Raw genomic sequence first — 19304 nt, forward strand, 5'->3', positions numbered from 1 at the left:
AAGGGATTTGAGACCAGTGTACAACCATCAGAAGGATGCCAACTCCACATTCTGCACACATTCCGCTGCTATTCTGTGGTCCTGTGATATCTATGTGCACTGGCTACAGTGGTGACAGTGACGGGCTCACTCTCATGCACTGTGCCACCTGCACAGCACTGCTTACTATCCACCCAGGGCTTTCCTTGCTTTTAATTTTCACAATAATCCTGTGAAATACCATCATTACTCTCATTTTCTTTATTTAAATAAAATCTTTCATGTGAATATAACACACATACACAAAAGTGCCCACCATGTAAACACACCATGTGAGGTATAATAATACATTATCATAAGGTGAATGTCTGCATAACTTCCTCCCATGTCATGAGATTGAACACTGCCAGCCCTCAGAAGGCCTCCAATCACAAACCTCTCCCTAACTGCATACACAATCCTCTATTTTCTAGATATATAAACTGTGACTCAGAAATGCGATTGCTTGGGATCACACCACCTGGACCCAAAAGGAAACTTGTCATCTCCTTTACACCTCAAGCACTTTCCAGCCAACCTGCTGCTTCTAGAAACAAGACTAGGCTGTGCCTTTCCATGTGCCACTCAAGGTGTCAGCTTCACACCTGGACAAAAAGCAACTCAAGTGTCCAATGATCTGGAGGAGCCCCTCACCTGAAGCCTAGATGGTGAGAAATCAGTTAGCTCCACGGCTCAAAGAAACAAGTGGCTATTTTCGTGGCAGGCTGAGAAGTAGAGGTATGAGCTGGTCCAGGCACAGTGGGGTTGAAGGAGGCAGGCTTGTTTGTGTCTATCTCTTGTGGCTCTAGTGCTCCAACAAGTATTCCTACAGAACATAAAACAAGACGATGGTGAAAAGCTTTGCTCAGGCCTTCCTGAATCACTTTTTTAAATAGCTGACTAATACACACTTCTTCCCACCATAGACCCCAGCTGTGTAGATCTAAAGTATTCTTCTCTGCAAGATCCCTGAAGAGGCAAGAACATGGTCCTGTGTGGAACTCTCTTCTCCATTCCAGTGACTGCGGTTATTCCTTGCACTTGGATCAGGATGAAATTGAACTACAGTTCAGGCTCATGAAGAAGAGGCAAAGGGAAACCAGACCATCACTGTCAGAGCTTTCCAGCACAGGGATCTTTCACATATCACTCTCTGTCACTGATTGAGCCTGGACAGCCTTTATACAATCTCTCATAAAGGCCCTTCATCAACACAGTCTCAAGGGCCACCAAGCACAAAAAAAATCCTACTGTTGGTGTAACAGCAGCCTTACCTATGTCTGCATGATGGTGAAAAATATTTGGGGAAGAAGTTAACAGTGTACCTGTAGCACAATGGATAACTGGACTGGACATTTCCCTGTGCCCTTGGTCTCAAGCCTGCTACTTGCCACACTGAGCTTTGAGTCTGAAAGCCCAGAGAATCACAGAAAGTATAGGGGCTGGGTCTGCTATTCAGCTCTTTGCCTTACAGCTTACTTTTCTGAGACTCATTTTTTTGCATCAGGAGGATGGGGATTCCTATGATTCTTCTTCATGAGGTGGTTGTGAGAACAGATGAGATCAAGTATGTGAATGTGGTTGAAGACTGTAAGATGGAGAGATTAGGAATCCCAATCAGTGCCAGCACTTCTTGCCACATGGCTGGTGGGGCTGTTCTGCCTGCATCCCCTTCCTGTGGGTGGGCTTATCACTGTGATTTTCAAAGGAGTCTGACCCTGGGAGTCCCTCCCTTCTCCATTCCCCCCACCTGATGCTGGTCAGTTCTCACCAGCTTCAGCCAAGCACCTCTCACCTCGACCCTGACCATCCAAGGACTCAGACATTTCCACTGTGGATGCATTACACAAAACACTTTGCAGGGCAGGGCTGCACAGCATATCCACTGTGCCATGTGCATTTATTTCTCTTTACAGAACAACCTAGCGACTCTTTCCTTCCACAGACCACACCTAGAAATTCCCTTCCTCCCCATCCCACAGCTATATATGTGTGTCTGTGTATACATATATACATATATGCACATATACACATGTATATACACAAATACTTTGTATAAATTTACACACACACACACAGACACACACACACTACACTTAACACAAAATAGTGGAAGCATTTCTTTTAAAATCAGGAAGACGCCTGGGTGGCTCAGTTGGAGCCAAAAAGAAGCCATTACAATGAGTAAGTAAAAGTATTAGGCAAAAAGAAAGATAGGTTCAATGGAGAAGATTTTTGGGGAAACTAACTTCACTGTCAACAGTAAGATTGGAAATGATACACTGGAGCACTAAATGAGTGCTAAAGTGAAAACTAAACAAAATAAAGGGCCCCTGAAAACACTATGAGTGAATTCCCAAGTTTAAATAAATGTTGGGTACTACTTTGTTCCACTCCTTAAAGGAACAAAATTCAGGCTGGCCAGGGACTTCCTACTACTTTTCACTCCTATTAATATGATACTTTGTGTTGTCTTTTTCTTGTGGACAATCTTGTCAGAGATTTGCTTTAGTCTTTCAAAGCACCAGCTTTCAGTATTGATCCTTTGTTACATTGCTTATCTTTTTAATATTCCTTCCTTCCACTTTATTTATACTTACTTTGTTGTTCTTATTCCATCTTCTCTATATGTTTGGTTCACATATTTTCAGCTTCTTCCTTTCTGATAATTCAACCCCACATTTCTGTGGAAAAATTACTTCAGTTAGTTGCATAATACAAGGTCTGGCAAGTAGCATATCATCCTTTAAAGTATTTTCTAATTTCTGGTATGATTTTTTGATCTTTCAGTTATTTAAAACAATGTCAATGCTCTCAATGTATGAGTATTTACATTATCTTTTTGTTACTGACCTCTAACAATTGCACATGGTCAGAAAATGTGCTCATTTTGAAATTGGTACTTTGAAACTTAAGACTTGATTTATGGCCTAATACATGGTTAATTGTAGGAAATGTTCTGTGCACATTTAAAGAATGTGTATTTTGTTCAGTCAACATTCTATATACTCTTATATTAAGTTTATTGTCTTGTTCAAATCTTTTATATGCTTAGTACTTTTTATGACATGATTTATTGATTACTGAAAGAGATGTATGAAAATCTCCCCCTATAATAATGACCTATTTCTGATTTTCAAAAATTATTCACACTACTTGTATTTTAGAGTTGTACTTTTTTCCCCCTTTTTCTTTCTTTTTCCTTTCTTTTCTTTTCTTTTTCTTTTTTTTTTTTTTTTTGGATATGTCTTGTCAGTGTATCTTTTTTCTCCCACTGTTTTATTTTCACTCTTTCTGTGTCCTTATGTTTTTAGAGTGGCTCTTGAAAACAATTTATAGCTGAATTTTTAAAATCCACTCCAATAATCATTGCCTCAACTGGTGAGTTTAATCCATTTATATTGATTGTGATTACTGATGTAATTGGATTAACTTCTACTATCTTATTTTATATAGATTTCCTTTTTTCCCTTATTTTCTTCATGCCTTCATCGGTAGAGTCCTCTACCTCTTTTATTAGTATAGAAATTATTGTTTTTAATCTTTTGGTGGTTTATCTAGAAATTTTAACATCATGTTTAATTTAAAAGTTTGAGTTACTTTGGTAAGCAACATAATAACTTAAAATACTTTAACTTTGGGGCACCTGGATGGCTCAGTCGGTTAAGTGTCCTAGGTCAGCTCTGGACATGACCTCACTGTTCGTGAGTTCGAACCTGGCATCAGGCCCTGTGCTGACAGCTGGGAGCCTGGAGCCTGCTTCAGATTCTCCCTCCCTCTCTCTTGGCCCCTCCACTGCTTGCACTCTCTCTCTCAAAAATAAGTAAAAATTAAAAAAAAAATTTTTTTAAAACAAAAGAACATTTTAACTCTAATTCTAGTTACCCCATTCCTGAGTTGCTGTTCATGTCCTGGGTTTTAGTTGTTTTCTAACCAAATTAAATATGGCTATTTTATAAGTTGCTATAGTCACATTTACCATTTTCTTTGGTGTTATCTCACCTCTTCAACTTCCGGAGAGCGTTTTGCTTCTTCCTAAAGTACATCCTTTAGAAATTCCCCTAAATGTAGTTTATTGGTAGTAAATATTTACTTTCTCTGAAATGTCTTTATCTTGCCACTGTTCTTGAAAGATATTTTGAAGAGTAGGAAAATTCTACTTTGACAGTCATTGTTCTTTAGTACATTGAAAATATTCCACCATTTAATGGACCAGTTGTTGTTGAAAGTCATTTTTGATCTATGTTGCTGCTTTGAAATTAATCTGTCTTATCTCTGGCTGCTTTTAAGTTTCTACTCTGTCTTTGTTGTTCTTTCATATTCTATATGATGTTTTTATATCTTTGTTTTATCTTTCTATTAATTCATTCGGGTTCTTGAACTAGGGATTCATATTTTTCATCAGTTCTCAATAATTTATTCTCAATCCTTATCATTTTTTCACACATTATATCTGCCCTATTCCCTCCTTCTGGAACCCATTTAACATGTATATTAGATCTCCTTATGCTTTTTCCTTCATTTATTACATCTTTTAGATTTTTGTTTCTTTATAGGCATTCTGTATAATTTCTATAACCAATTTTCTTCTAAACCATATCCATTGAATTTCTAACTCAATATTTTCACTTCTATGAAGTTACTTTTCAAAACTTACTAGCCGTTTTTTCTATCTTTTGTTTCTTCATTATATTTCTAATGACCTTGTTTCTTTAAACCTATTGAACGTACTTTATGTTGTAATTCGGTATCTCAATTGTGAGTCAATTTCTGCTCTCACTTATAGCTTTGTGTGTGTGTGTTCACTGTGAACTCATGTTGCTCTGCACCTTATCTGAGTAAACTTCTAAGGTCTGGGATGCTTCTTCGATCAGGCACCTAAGGGTAACCAGTCTGGGACTCATTTCAACCAGATTCTCTGCTTAACTATTTTGACTGCCAACAAATTGAAGTCCTATGTCCATGTAAATGTGGACAGGTAGTTAGGAATTCCAGGAGAGATTTCCTTCCCAGAGTCAAAGCTGAGACAGGCATTCCCACTTTCTCCCTCTGCAGAGTAGGGCTTTCCCTAATTCTATCACACACACTGTCCTTCAGGAGTCCTAACTTTATGCAGGGATCACTGGTTCAATCTACCATCTTGATCGTTTCAAGTCTTTGCCTTCTGCCCCATATGCCTACCCTGGCTACTAGTGATTGGCAGGTACCTGAGGGGAAACACTGGGCTCCAGTCCTTAATTACCCTTTTGATTTTATATTTATCATCATTTCGGGCCTCCAAGGAATTTTTTTACTTTGCCATTTGCTCAGGGGTGTGTGTGTGTGTGTGTGTGTGTGTGTGTGTGTGTGTGTGTGTGTATCCTCAACATTCTTAGCAGTACTGCACTTGGAGGATAAGTGTAGCATACCACACTGCTGGAAACAAAAATTTTCTATTTAACTTTATGTACTTTAGAAGTATTCCTTCTCTTATTCCCACAGAATTTGGATGTTGGGAGAGAAGGAAAATGCACGGCCTTGAGCCACAAGTATAATATGGGTAAAAATCTTGTATTGACTTTGTCCCCATTATCTCCCTTTGTGTAGATTACTTCCAGTCATATAAGTAATAGTGGCTTAGTTTAGCCAGCCTCTCAGGTCTCCCCGAGGCTGTTTCTTTTCCAATCTGTAAACTGGCAATGATTGTAAGACCCATCTCAAAGTGCTTATAAGGATTAAATCATGCATTTAAAAATGTAGATCAACAAATATTAGCTATGATTAACAGTTAACAAATATTAGCTATGATTATTTTCAAAAACTTCTTTCTCTAATATTGCCTGGTTATTTGAAGTCCAGATACGCTTTAGAATTTTTTTTTTCAATTTCTAAAAAGAATTCTTTTAGAATTCTGACTGAAATTAATTTTGGTTGAAATATAGGAGTAATTTGGGGAGATCTGACATCTCAACAAAATCAAGTCTCTTCATCCAGAAACATGGTATATCATTAAGTCTTCTTTGATATTCCTCAGCAAACATTTGGCAGTCCCTCATTTAGGTTCTGAACATTTCTATCATGTTTGTTTCATATTTTATAAAAGTCTATTAAATTATTAAATGCATTATAAAAACTATTTCTAATTATTTATTGCTGGAATATATAAAAGTTTTTGCTTTTAATATGTTTATTTTACAATTGGGTATCTTGATGAAGTTTTGTAAGAATCTTACCATTTTCCGGATAATCACATTTATCTGCAAATGATTGTTTTTTTCCTTTCCCAAAGTTACACTTCCTCACTGGACTCCTTAATTTTATTCCTAACCTTAAGCATGTATGTAGTGCTTCATAAATTTGTTGTTGATTTCATATTCCTTTAAGCATATATCAGGGATAGGAGTTGAATTATAACCTTTTAGGCATTTATTAAGACTGTGTGACTTTCCCCCTTTATTATAAAAATACACTAAATATATTATTCTTACCAGAAAGCCAACTTTGTATTTCTTTTTTTTTATAGTCAATGATATTTTACTTTATTTTTTTAATATGAAATTTATTGTCAAATTGGTTTCCATACAACACCCAGTGCTCATCCCAATAGGTGCCCTCCTCAATACCCATCACCCACCCACGCCCCCCCCCCCCCCCCCCCCCCATAAACCCTCAGTTTGTTCTCAGTTTTTAGAAGTCTCTTATGTTTTGGTTCCCTCCCTCTCTAACCATTTTTTTTCCTTCCCCTCCCCCATGGTAGAACACCATTAAGTTAAGTTTCTCAGGATCCACATATGAGTGAAAACATATGGAGTCTGTCCTTCTCTGTATGACTTATTTCACTTAGCATAACACTCTCCATTTCCATCCACGTTGCTACAAAAGGTCATATTTCATTCTTTCTCATTGCCACGTAGTATTCCATTGTGTATATAAACCACAATTTCCAACTTTGTATTTCTAGAACGCATGCTAGCCTACTTGGCCATGGATTGTTCTGGTGATACATGGTTCGTATTGACTTGTTCATAATTCTTTAGACTTTTTAATCTGTTAAATTCTTTCCTACTTCCTTTGACAATTTTTGCTACTGGGTTCATGCTAACTGTATAAAATGAATTAGGATACTTTTTCTACATTCTGGGACAGTTTGAATAGCTTTAAATATTTTCACCTTAAAATGTTAAAACAATTCTCCTGTAAAACACCTGGACTTGATGTCATTTTTAAAAAGAATTTTGGGATGCCTGGGTGGCTCAGTCGGTTAAGTGTCCGACTCTTGATTTTGGCTCAGATCATGATCTCATGGTTGTGAGATCAAGCTCTGTGTAGAATTCTGCACTGACAGCACAGAACCTGCTTGGGGTTCTCTCTCTCCCTCTCTCTCTGCACCTCCCCTGCTCCCCACATGCATGCACACACTCTGTCTCAAAATAAATAAACTTAAAAAGAATTCGTCCATAATTTTATCGAAGACTTCAATGATTTTCTATTGCATATTTCTTAATTTTTTTAGTGTTTATTTTTGAGAGAGAGAGAGAGACAAGAGTGTGAGTGGGGGAGGGTCAGAGAGAGAAAGAGACACAGAATCTGAAGCAGGCTCCAGGCTCCAAGCTGTCAGCACAGAGCCCGATGTGGGGCTCAACTCACAAACCGTGAGATCATGACCTGAGCCGAAGTTGACACTTAACGAACTGAGATACCCAGATGTCCCATATTGCATATTTCTTGATACGATTTTTATAAATTGTTTTCTAGAAAATAGTTTATTTCATCCAGATTTTCAAATTTATCAGAACAGGGTAATAAAGAATTTAAAATATTAAAAAAACACTTTTATTTATCCTAATAAATATTTTTATTCTTTACAAGTTCCTGGCTTCTATTTTTTGGCTATGACTATGTATTTTCTTTTTCTTCTTCAGTGTTTTGAGAATATTGATCCTGCCTTTAATAGTAGTTACTTTGACATTTTTGACAAACATGCCTTTATCCTTCTTTTCTCTGTCAAAGGTAATTTTGATATGGAACATTTTGACTCTATTTCTCATGAAAATATGGAAGACTTTACTCACTAGCTCTTCCATCTGTGCTTCAATCTCTGGGCTCCATTAATTCTCAGTTTTTAACATCAGTTTATATAGTTTATCCAAATATCACTAAATTATTGCTTTTCCCATTTTTTATCCTTTTTTTTTTTTCAACGTTTATTTATTTATTTTTGGGACAGAGAGAGACAGAGCATGAACGGGCGAGGGGCAGAGAGAGAGGGAGACACAGAATCGGAAACAGGCTCCAGGCTCCGAGCCATCAGCCCAGAGCCTGACGCGGGGCTCGAACTCACGGACCGCGAGATCGTGACCTGGCTGAAGTCGGACGCCTAACCGACTGCGCCACCCAGGCGCCCCCCATTTTTTATCCTTTTGAAAAATTTAACACTTCACTCCATTTTACAAATTTACAATAATTAATTACATTTATGCTTATGTGATTTCAGTTTCACTAGTCTTGTGGTATGAGGTGGATTTAATAAATCCAATTTCCCTTCATGTCTAAGTTGGTTGGAATGATCTAAGTAAGCAGCTTCTTGTCTCAAGACATGGTATCCTTTCTAAACACTTACATATCTGAAAATGTCTTTCTTCCATTGTCTTCATCTGTGAAAGCATCTTCACTAGGTATAAATTCTTTAAGTAAAACTTTCCCTCTCCAAAACATGAGAGGGTAGTTTCCTATCAACTTCTGGCATTGCATGAGGCTAACTTGGTTTTTCTTCTCTTGCAGGTAACTGGCTTTTGTTTGTTCTTGCCTTTATCCTCATAATACTTAGAATTAAATTACAGTTCATTTTTAAATTATAGGATGCATCTAATTATAGAATGCTTTTCTCATTGATTTTTCTGGAACACGATGTGCTCTTTCAATCCATACATGCAGATCTTTCTTTGGTGCCCCAAAATCTTTGTTCAACTATATCTCTGAGCAGTACTTTTGCTCTATCTGTTCTGTTCTTTTCTTCAGAAACATCAAATACGCCAGGCTCAAGTGCCAACCTTTGCTCTTCCATCGGCTGTCCACTCTCTCGTTGGTAGCATCTCAAGGTACTTGTGAGAGCTACTCTTTTTTCTCGTGACACTGATTCTATCTTTTGCCATATCAGTGATGGTATATTTTTGTGTCTGCTGTGCATTTCTCCTTCTGCATTCTTTAGTTCCTAAAAGTGTCACCATACTCAACCTGTTCTCTCTTTATGGCTTTCTGTTTCTGCTTCACAAACAGCACATTTTTTATACTCATCTGAAGAGGCCCAAGCGTTTCCTGAAAATTTCTCCATTTCTGGAAATGAGAATATATACTGATACAGCATAATTTAGGACAATGCTCCTTTTCTGTGTTTCTCAGTATTCTGTCCCAACTCCCACCATCTCCATCCACCTCACCCAGACCTCTGGCTACTTCACCTATCTTGGGTTATATAGCAAGAGATATCCCTGGGTGTTGAGAGACTAAGATATTTTTATGTTTTTTTTTGTTTTTTTTTTTTTAAAAACCCATCTATGGTACATATATAGTTTGGTGATGATTAAATTATTTTGGCAAAAATAATAGAAAAAATTCTTTACTCTGTGAACAGCACAATAAAAAATCAGTTTTTGTGAATCTAGGATATACACAAAAGTTATGGTATGAGAATGGCAGTTAAAACTTATATACTTTTGGGGCGCCTGGGTGGCTCAGGTGGTTAAGCTTCCGACTTCGGCTCATGGTCACGATCTTATGGTTTGTGGGTTCCAGCCCCACGTTGGGCTCTGTGCTGAGGCTTGGAGCCTGGAGTCTGCTTCTTATCCTGTGTCTGTCTCCCTCTCTCTCTCTACCCCTTGCCTCCATTCATGCTCTCTCTCTCTCTCAAAAATAAACATTAAAAAGATTTTTTTTAACTTATATACTTTTGCTTCTGAAAGGGGAAATTGTTGATATTTTGAGAAAGAATGACAACATGATCTAATCCTCTTTCCCACATAAACACCAATTTTATTCCAAATAATCACATAATTTAAAAAAATTTCCTAAAACACTCTTACAAAAAGTAACCCCAGTATCACTAATTCTGGAAATTCCATTTTGTACATTAGTAAGTACTACCTCAACTGAACTGAAACAGTCCAAAAATTCCATAGCTTCTATAGATTCAACTTAAAAGTGGAAAAAAATTATATTTTTCATGATAAATGATGCTACTGATAACTTTACTTGGTAGACTTTTAGTTACTTTGGTGATTTTTACAATCTTACAAATAAGCAACACATATATAATTTATATAAAATAATATTAAGCTATTCTAATGGCTTGCACTGGAGGCCAAGGAGTTGCATTTTGTTAAACCCAAATTGAACAGAGTTGAATTTAAGTTAATACAGAGAAAGGCATGCTCTGGATGTGTTGTCCTTTGCATTTCTTGAAGCATCAGATGAATTGTAAAAAGTTCAAAGAGCTTCTTATTACTCCTGGAAGAGAATGAATACATTAACTTAATTGCACACACTTAAGGAGTTTATCTGGAATGGCAATGAGCAATCATTTACTTGTAAATGTGGGCAAATGGCACCTGGTTTTCAACATAGTGCAGAAAATATGTAACTAAAGGATTAATACGTCAAGGCAAACAAAAAGGGGTTTTAGGAAAGAAGCCTAAAGTGGAAAACTATTCAAGGAAAAAAAGAATATGCTCTATGATCCTGAAAACTGAACCCTATTCACCATTAAAATGCTTGAGAATATTTCCTTCCTCACAGTTAGAAAAATTAAAATACTTGATCATCTTATTTTAAGTAAGTAGCAGAACATTGGGTTACCTTTTGACTTAGGTCAAAAATACCTTTTCAACCAACCTACCTGTAATTATCAGTCAGTAATTTCATTTTCAATCAGAATAATATCTGAAACATCTTTCTTATTTCCTTGTCTATATATATTTACCTCCTGAAAGAAATTATCAAATAACCTATATAACCACCTGCTAAATACAAAATGATTCACATCTTTGTGGTTTTAAAGATTTACTTCAAGACCTGCTTGAGCGTCAGCTATTCCCAGCCCTCCATTTAGAGATTTGTTCTAGCTCTTTCTCTCAGTCTGAAATGAACGTAAGCTATAAAACACATCGAGAATAGTAAAATGCTTTGGCTCAAGGATATACTTGCACTTTGGGAATACATAAACATAAACCCGTGAATTAAGAGCCAAGACCAAATTAAACCCAAGTAATGTTACTGCAGCTTCAAGGCACTACAGGTAAACTACAACATGTCTTCCTGAGAATTTACTGATTACAAATCAAGATAACCATGGTACCGTCAGTCTGCAAATAAAGGAAGAAAATTAATTGATAAGTTTACCTGACATTTGTCCCAAACTAATAATGTATGAGGTTTTATTTTGACAATTAATAACTTACTGTGGTGTGGTACAGTGTACTAAGCACCAAGCAGAACATGTGGACCTACTAGCACACATCTACAAATAATTTTAAGATGTATTATATTTACTATTCAAGTACACCGAGGCCAGATAAAATACCTAGGTTCATTACCATGCAAATCACAGGGGAGAGGAAAGGAATGGGGCAGTGGAGCTGAACCAAAATCAAAATTTTACCATTATAAACATGGGATGAGTCAGGTGTTTAATTTGCCTCAAAAGAAACACCAGAAAATACCTCAAGATTAGGAAAATAACGCTTAAAATCTATGTCCTTTATTTATAATTTAGTAACTGGTTATATCGAAGTTTGCATCGGGGGAAAGAAGAAGAAATGCAAAAGCCCTTAATTCCTACAATAAAATCCAAATTAGTGGCGTAACAAGCCCATAATTCTGCTTCATTCTAATTCCCTAAATTCGTTTCAATACATCAATAAGGATTTGCATATATACTTTTATTACCTTTTTTATTTTCACCTGTGGTATTACAGAGTATCCGTGTGCAGTAAGTCACTCTGATACTACCACCTAGTTGCTAAAAACTGCTCTTATTTTTACATACCCTGTGGTACTTAAAGTTTGTTTAGCAGAAATGAACTATGGAAACAAGACGTTTCTAGATGAATACTCCAATTCTCATCTGTTACTGAGTATGTATCTTAGACATGCATTAATATTTTACGATTCTCAAGTTTCTACATCACAATAATACATCTTTCAATACAAAATTTTAGAAATAAAAAAAAATCTTACTTGATTTTGGAAAGTTTCTGCAGAATAATACTGAGCTTTTCTAGTATTTGAAGATCAAGCTTAGGGGTTCGAAGCAGCACTGAGCAAGTACGAAAAAATAAAGTGTTGCTACAGGCTTCCAGGAAAGGCTGCAAAGATTCTGCAAAACAAATTACCAGTGCTTTACTGTTAGGGAGTAGATAAAAAAAAATTAAAAACAAAATAAACCTGAAGTATATGGAGGTATTCATAAATATTGGTTTGGATTTTCATTCTTTTCATACTTTGGGAAAAAATATCATCACTTGAAAAATTAAAGTCTCCACTGGCTCTTGTTGAACAATGCAAACCAAAAATAAGATGATTTTCCCTAATATCCAACTTCCATTAGTCAGCACTTAGCAGAAATTCCATGCTTGAAAGAATCGGGGAAAGTCATTTCTTCAGTAAGTTCATAATAGTAGACTGAGTTTAAACAATTAGCAATAAGAAATATTTTTGGAACAGCAATTTTTTAAAAAACCCTACCTTTAAGAATTTCATTTGTGTGTTAATGACAATTTACATAATCAATGGCTACGGAATAACGTTTTAACATAAGAGCAAAAGGGTGAAAAGACTGAAAATATTACAAAATAAAAAATTTTTCACGTCTATGTAAAAAAAAAATTACAAAACTTAAAAAGCAAAAAGTTCTAAAAAACAAAAGCAAAAAAAAAAAAAAAGGAAATCTCAAACTTGAGGCAGAGGGATTGGGAGGAAATCCCCTTGTAATATATTTGCCAGAAGATTGATACTTTTTTTTTTAGACTGATACTATTTTTAAAAAAGCTTTTATAATCAGTAAGAAAAAGATGGACCTAATATTTTTTTTTAGTAATGAGCAAAGGCACAAGCAAGCAATCATGACAGAATAAATATAGAAAACATATTCAACCTTAGAAGGAATAAAATAATTAGAACTTGGCAAATGTGTATCAAAAGTCTTGAAAGGGTATATCCTTCGATTCAGCAATTCTGCCTCTAAGCCTGTGTCGGAATCAGATGTATGCACAGGTTTGTGCATATGGGCCACAGAAAAGTCTGTAATAGTGAGAACTGAAAGCTCTGCTAAAGTGGTTATGAGCTGAACACAGTAACGTATAAACATACTAAGATGCACATCGCTAGTGGGGCACCTGGGTGGCTCAATTGGTTAGGTGACTGACTTCGGCTCAGGGCATGATCTCGTAGTTTGTGAGTTCCAGCCCCGCATCGGGCTCTGTGCTGACAGCTCAGAGCTGGAGCCTGCTTCAGATTCTGTTCTCCCCCTCTCTCTACCCTTCCCCTGATCACGCTCTGTGTCTCTGTCTCTCAAAAATAATAAATAAACATTAAAAAAAAAGATGCACATCACTAGTATTGGTAATTAGGGGGGCTTGAAAAGAAAGAAGCAAAAATCAGAGATTTTTAGACCACACATTATCGCCTTTAAAATAGGTAAATTCCCGTGTAAAAAGCCTCTGTAAAATTCAGAGGCTACCACAGTAAATACAGGACTTTATTTCACACAGGTAAATAAGTCCATAGATACAAAGGACAAAAAAATATGAGAGCTTTGTATAATCATTATTTTTGAATCCACAAGAACAGCTTGAAAGACTGTCTTTACTGAGCAAAATATTCAATAATGAAACCAACGAAATCCATACTAGTAAAGTCAGAAGAATGTTGTGATAACAGATGAGAGGTGATACAGGCTGGCAATGGAGCATGATGACAATGGTCACGTGTCCTCTGCATATTACCATGTGGTAAAAAGTAGGAGAAAAAAATTAATACTTTCCCCAGTATTACAGCAGTCTAACCCAAGTATGGACTAAACTGACTTCACCAAGTCCTGTGTTGTGTGTGTGTGTGTGTGTGTGTGTGTGTGTGTGTGTGTGTGTATGCCTATGTGTGTGTGTGCATGCATGTGTATCTCAGTTATAGAATCTTTTTATTTGATAAAGAATATGAATGTTTAATAAACCAATATTCAAAATAGTTACACACATCTGTTTTCACTTTATGTGAATTAAAAAAAAATCACATTGTGACAAATCTTATAACCTTAACTTAAAATACATGAATATTAACATTTACTAATATATTTACACATCTTATTTACATCATCAACAAATCTGATGAAAAACAGCATATGTTATTTTAACACAGCAGGTTTTGATCAGTCTTTGAAAATTGATCCAGGAATGTGCACTGCATTTAGTTAAAAAACATTTCAACCTTTCTGAACTAGAAGTTACCTACTCACACAAAATATTCCAAAGCCTCTGTTTAAAAATTAAACAAAAACAGGAGCAGCTGTATTTCATCTTAAAAGACTATAAAACTGCTTTGTTTAAAAATATGAAAATTCTTATGGTATTTTTTAAGTGTATGCTTTTACTTTTTGCATCAAAATTACTTAAATGAACATTAAGCATCTAATAAAAGTTATAAATATTCTATCATCTGTGATATTGTGTACTTCATGATTTGAAACAGCTACAAATTAGTTCTCATATAATACCTTTATGAGGTAGGGCCGGTAGTAATCCCATTTTACAAAGGAGGAAAATGAGATGTGCCTATACGCTACTGAAAAGACTGAAGTTAAATTTCTTTTCTTAAAAACCACACTTTCTTATTAGCCTACCTAATTTCTTTTACAAGTGAAAAGGCCTGTTTCAAAGCAGGGGACTGGAGAGGTTGGGAGGAGTGTGTCATTCAAGTATTTCTCAGCAAAGTAACTTCTATGTTGGATACTTAATTAAGGGGGGAAAAATTAGGATTATGGGTTACCTGAATGCATCTACCTAATCAACGGAAGTTACTAACAGAACTGCAAAATCCTTCACCAACATGGTACTTTACGCTTTTTAATTTTTCCTGAAGTCGAAATACTGTTTCTTTTTTTACTCAGAGGTCTTCTAAAATTAAGATCTGAATTATAATCCTGATGGTACACCAAGAGCTCTTTAGTGCATTTTACTGCTCTAAACTTTAATTAGATACCAATATATTTCCCACCACTGACCACTAGGTAAGTTAATAAAACATTATAAAAATACATTAAAAAAAAAAAACGAAATGAGATCTCTTCTCAGGTTTGTCTCTGCACAAAGATGTTTCTGTAAACACTTTTAAACCAGTATCTTAAAATTCCAAATTATTCAAGTATCTCTTTAAACATATGTCTACACATTAGTAAAAATTGGGGCAAATATGTAAAGTCTTGAAATTCTCATCTGTAATTCCATGGAAATCATTTACAAAAAGCTATTTGCCTTTTTTTAAAGCCTTCTCAATACCATTTCTTGAGAAGCAGAATTCCATCTTGCATTACTATTACTTTGCATTGCAAGTTTTAGCAATTTCTATTGGGTATTTAAACTAATTTTTCCTGAATTCTCCCTTCCCATTTTCTCCCTCTCATCATTGCATCATTGTCACACTGTTACTAGCTGACAAACACTAGGGCTAGTGAGACTCATCTTTCTAAGAAATTAAGTTAAAGGCATGGCACTTTTTCTTCATTGCAAATGCTAAATACAAGACCAAATTCACCTTCCAATAAGGAGTTTCTTAAATGTGCTCCCAATAGAGGGGTGGGGGGGTGGGGGAGAAACTCCACTGCTACAATATAAACATACCAGAAAAGAAGATCCAAAGAACTGTGAATCAAATACAAGCAAGCATAATTCTTAAGATAGTTCTATTATCCTGGGAAGTGAGGATCAGTTACAGAATCTTCTTAAAGAATGAAATATAGGTTACAAATATAGCACACATAATCTACAAACAGCATTAAAAACAGCTTCATTAAAGCAGCTTCATTAAAAAAATGCACACAGTTTTATTTCAGATCCTAAGACATATGATTCATGTCAACTCTGAACAGGAAAGTTATATATATGGCTAATATACTTGAAATTAATGGGTAAAGAACAATCATATAAATCACTGCCAGAAAGACCACTGAGGGTTCTTAACATACCTATAATTTACAATATTGATGTTTTCAATTTAAAAGCGTAGAAACCACATAAGAAAACTATAATGGTTTTTTGTATAGTAGACCCTTCAACTCGGATTTGAACTACACAGGTCCACTTACACACAATTTTTTTTCAATAAACAGTGCAGTACTATAAATGTATTTTCTCTTCCTTATGATAGTCTTAGTAACATTTTTTTCTTTAGCTTACTTTATTGTAATAATACAGCACATAATACATATAACATACAAACTACGTGTTAACCAACTGCTTACATTATCCGTAAGACTTCCAGTCAACAGTAGGCTATTAGTAGTTAAGTTTTAGGGGAGTTAGTTAGAAGTTCTATGCAGATTTTCAACTGCTTGGGGGGTGGGTAGTGTAAAGGCATGAAAGAGTGTATCTTCCTTTATTTTACTACACTGTAAATGCAAATCAAGTCTTGGAATGAACAAAGCACACACATTTAAGGGCTATTACTAAAAGCCCCAAGTAAATATTGCCAAATAAAAGTGAACTTCCTTGTATGACTTCTATAATGGAAAAAAAAAAACAAGACCATCCAAAAACTTTAATACATCAGCATACTTAAAATGTGAAGCTTGTACAGATCTTTTAAAAGTAAAAGAGATTCACTGGTTTGATTTCCAGTCACTCTTAAACCTATGAGAAAGCCATAAAATAAAGAGAAAGGAAATTCTGGAATTCTTTATGTACTGGGTTAGGTTTAACTGTATGACTGAAACTCTACAGTTTTAACATTTTTCAATTCTACAATGTTCAAATTAAATACATTTTTTTAAGCTTAGAAGAACTTCAATTTGAATAAAGGTGGCTAGTACAAGAGTGGGAAAAAAAATTGAAGGCCCAAAAGGCCAGGTGACTTGTCTTCTAAAATTCATGTAACACTGGACAAATTACTTAGCATGTCTTCACGGATTTCTACATTAAAATGGAAAGATATGGGGCGCCTGGGTGGCGCAGTCGGTTAAGCGTCCGACTTCAGCCAGGTCACGATCTCGCGGTCCGTGAGTTCGAGCCCCGCATCGGGCTCTGGGCTGATGGCTCAGAGCCTGGAGCCTGTTTCCAATTCTGTGTTTCCCTCTCTCTCTGCCCCTCCCCCGTTTATGCTCTGTCTCTCTCTGTCCCAAAAATAAATAAACGTTGAAAAAAAAAAAAAAAAAAATTAAAAAAAAAAAAAAAAAAAAAAAAAAAAAAAAAAAAAAAAAAATGGAAAGATAATGACTGAGATAATTTCTCTCCCCTAATACCTAGTCGTATTGATCAAAAATTGTAAAAAAAAAAAAAACCAGTCCCCTCAAAAACCTCTTACCTATAACAACCAAACACAAACACAGAAACAGAAAGAGGCAAAAATCAAGGTCACAAACTTAAAAAGTTCTCGCAAATGGTCTAGGATAAAAACATAAAGTTCTAGAGTGGAGAAGAGTTAGAAGTGTGGCCAGGATCCTAGCATACCTTCATCATCCTTCTTTCATATCACACACTGGGGTTGACAAAATCTTGGGAATTCTCACTAATAACCCCCAAATCTGAAGAGGAGCAAATAAAACAGCTGTTACCTTTTCATTCTTCTGATTGGGAAACAGAGAAAGGGGTTACCAGGGTCAATTTGAAAATGATGTTCCTGAGCACACACTACACTGGGGAACCAGTCTGAAGCCAAAAGAATTTCTCTGTGGGAATAGGATACTCATACCTCTCACTTTCCTAATTAGGTGAAATAAACCCAAACAAAATATTTAGCCAAATCTCAGAAGTGAGAACACAGTCCTGATAATCTAACAGCATGTCATTACTACACCGATGGGCCACAGAAAAAAATGTATATATTAAGGAAAATGGCTTTTAAACTGTAGCTCAAAGGAGAAAAGAAAACTGGACTTGGAGAGAATGGTAAGAAGACAGTGCCTCACACCCTTCTATGAGGACACACACAAAGTATGGACAAGGAAGTCCAAGCAAGAACAAGATTGATTTAGAAACAGTATGGCAACCTGGCATAAATATTACATCAATCAATCAATCAATCAATCAATAAGAAAGGAACAAAACAAGCACAAGATAGTCAAATGTAAAAGAAGACACAGCTCAAAGAACAGAACAGTTTTCCTAAGAGTTTTCCTATAGACTATAGGTCTATATTAACCTAATAAAAACATGGCTAATCAATAAAATAAGAAGAGATGACAAACAAGATTTTAAAAAGAAAAATTTTAAACCACCATTAAAAAACTGATAAATTTAAAACATCACAAAACTGAAATGATACAGCTGAAAATTATATTACTATCATAAAAATCTGAGATAATTATAGAGAATACAAATGAAAATGATGGAAATAATCAGAAAGAAGTCAATATATGGAAGACCAAAAAAGATCCAAAATAAGATTCAAGAAACAAAAAAGATGAATATATAGGAAAGGGGCGGGGGGGGGGTGGGAGGACAAGAGAGGGAAACAAACCATAAAGACTCTTCATGATAGAGAACAAACTATGGGTTGACAGAGAGAGGTGGGTGGGAGATGGGCTAGGTACATGATGGTACTAAGGAGGGCACTTATGATGAGCACTGTGTGTTGTATGTAAGTGATAGATCACTGAATTCTACTCCTGAAACCAATATTACAGTGTATGTTAACTAATTAAAATTTTAAAAAATAAGGAGTTAAAGTAAATAAAATAATATATATTACAGTTGACCCCTGAATAACATGGGGGTTGGGGTGCTGACCACCCCTGCACAATAAAAAATCTGTGTGTAACTTCTGACTCCTCAAAACTTAACTATTAACAGCATATTACCGACCGGAACTCTTACCAATAACAAACAGTTGATTAACACATACTTAGTATGCTATATACATTACATACTGTATTCTTACAATAAAGTAAGCTAGAGAAAAAAATGTTAAGAAAATCATAAGGAAGAGAAAATACATTTATAGTACTATACTGTATTTATTGGAAAAAAAAATCCACATAGAAGTACATAGGCATAGTTCAGGGGCACCTGGGTGGCTCAGTTGGTTGAGTGTCCAACTTCGGCTCAGGT

General features: G+C 35.6%; 1 protein-coding gene across 5 annotated transcripts in view; it reads right to left on the minus strand.

The window, feature by feature from the left end:
- Window positions 1-10005: 10005 nt before the first annotated feature.
- CCDC138 (coiled-coil domain containing 138) overlaps window positions 10006-19304 on the minus strand; it is a 141566-nt gene continuing 132267 nt past the window's right edge. For all 5 annotated transcript variants that reach the window (XM_030310274.1, XM_030310269.1, XM_030310270.1 and 2 more), the window contains 2 exons: window positions 12229-12367; window positions 10006-10500 (listed from right to left, as the gene is read on the minus strand). In XM_030310274.1, the coding sequence (XP_030166134.1) occupies window positions 10335-10500; window positions 12229-12367 (305 nt within the window). In that variant the 3' untranslated portion in view covers window positions 10006-10334. The remainder of the gene's footprint in view (window positions 10501-12228; window positions 12368-19304) is intronic.

Source organism: Lynx canadensis, chromosome A3 (genome assembly GCF_007474595.2).
Source record: "Lynx canadensis isolate LIC74 chromosome A3, mLynCan4.pri.v2, whole genome shotgun sequence".
Classification (NCBI taxonomy): Eukaryota; Metazoa; Chordata; class Mammalia; order Carnivora; family Felidae; genus Lynx; species Lynx canadensis.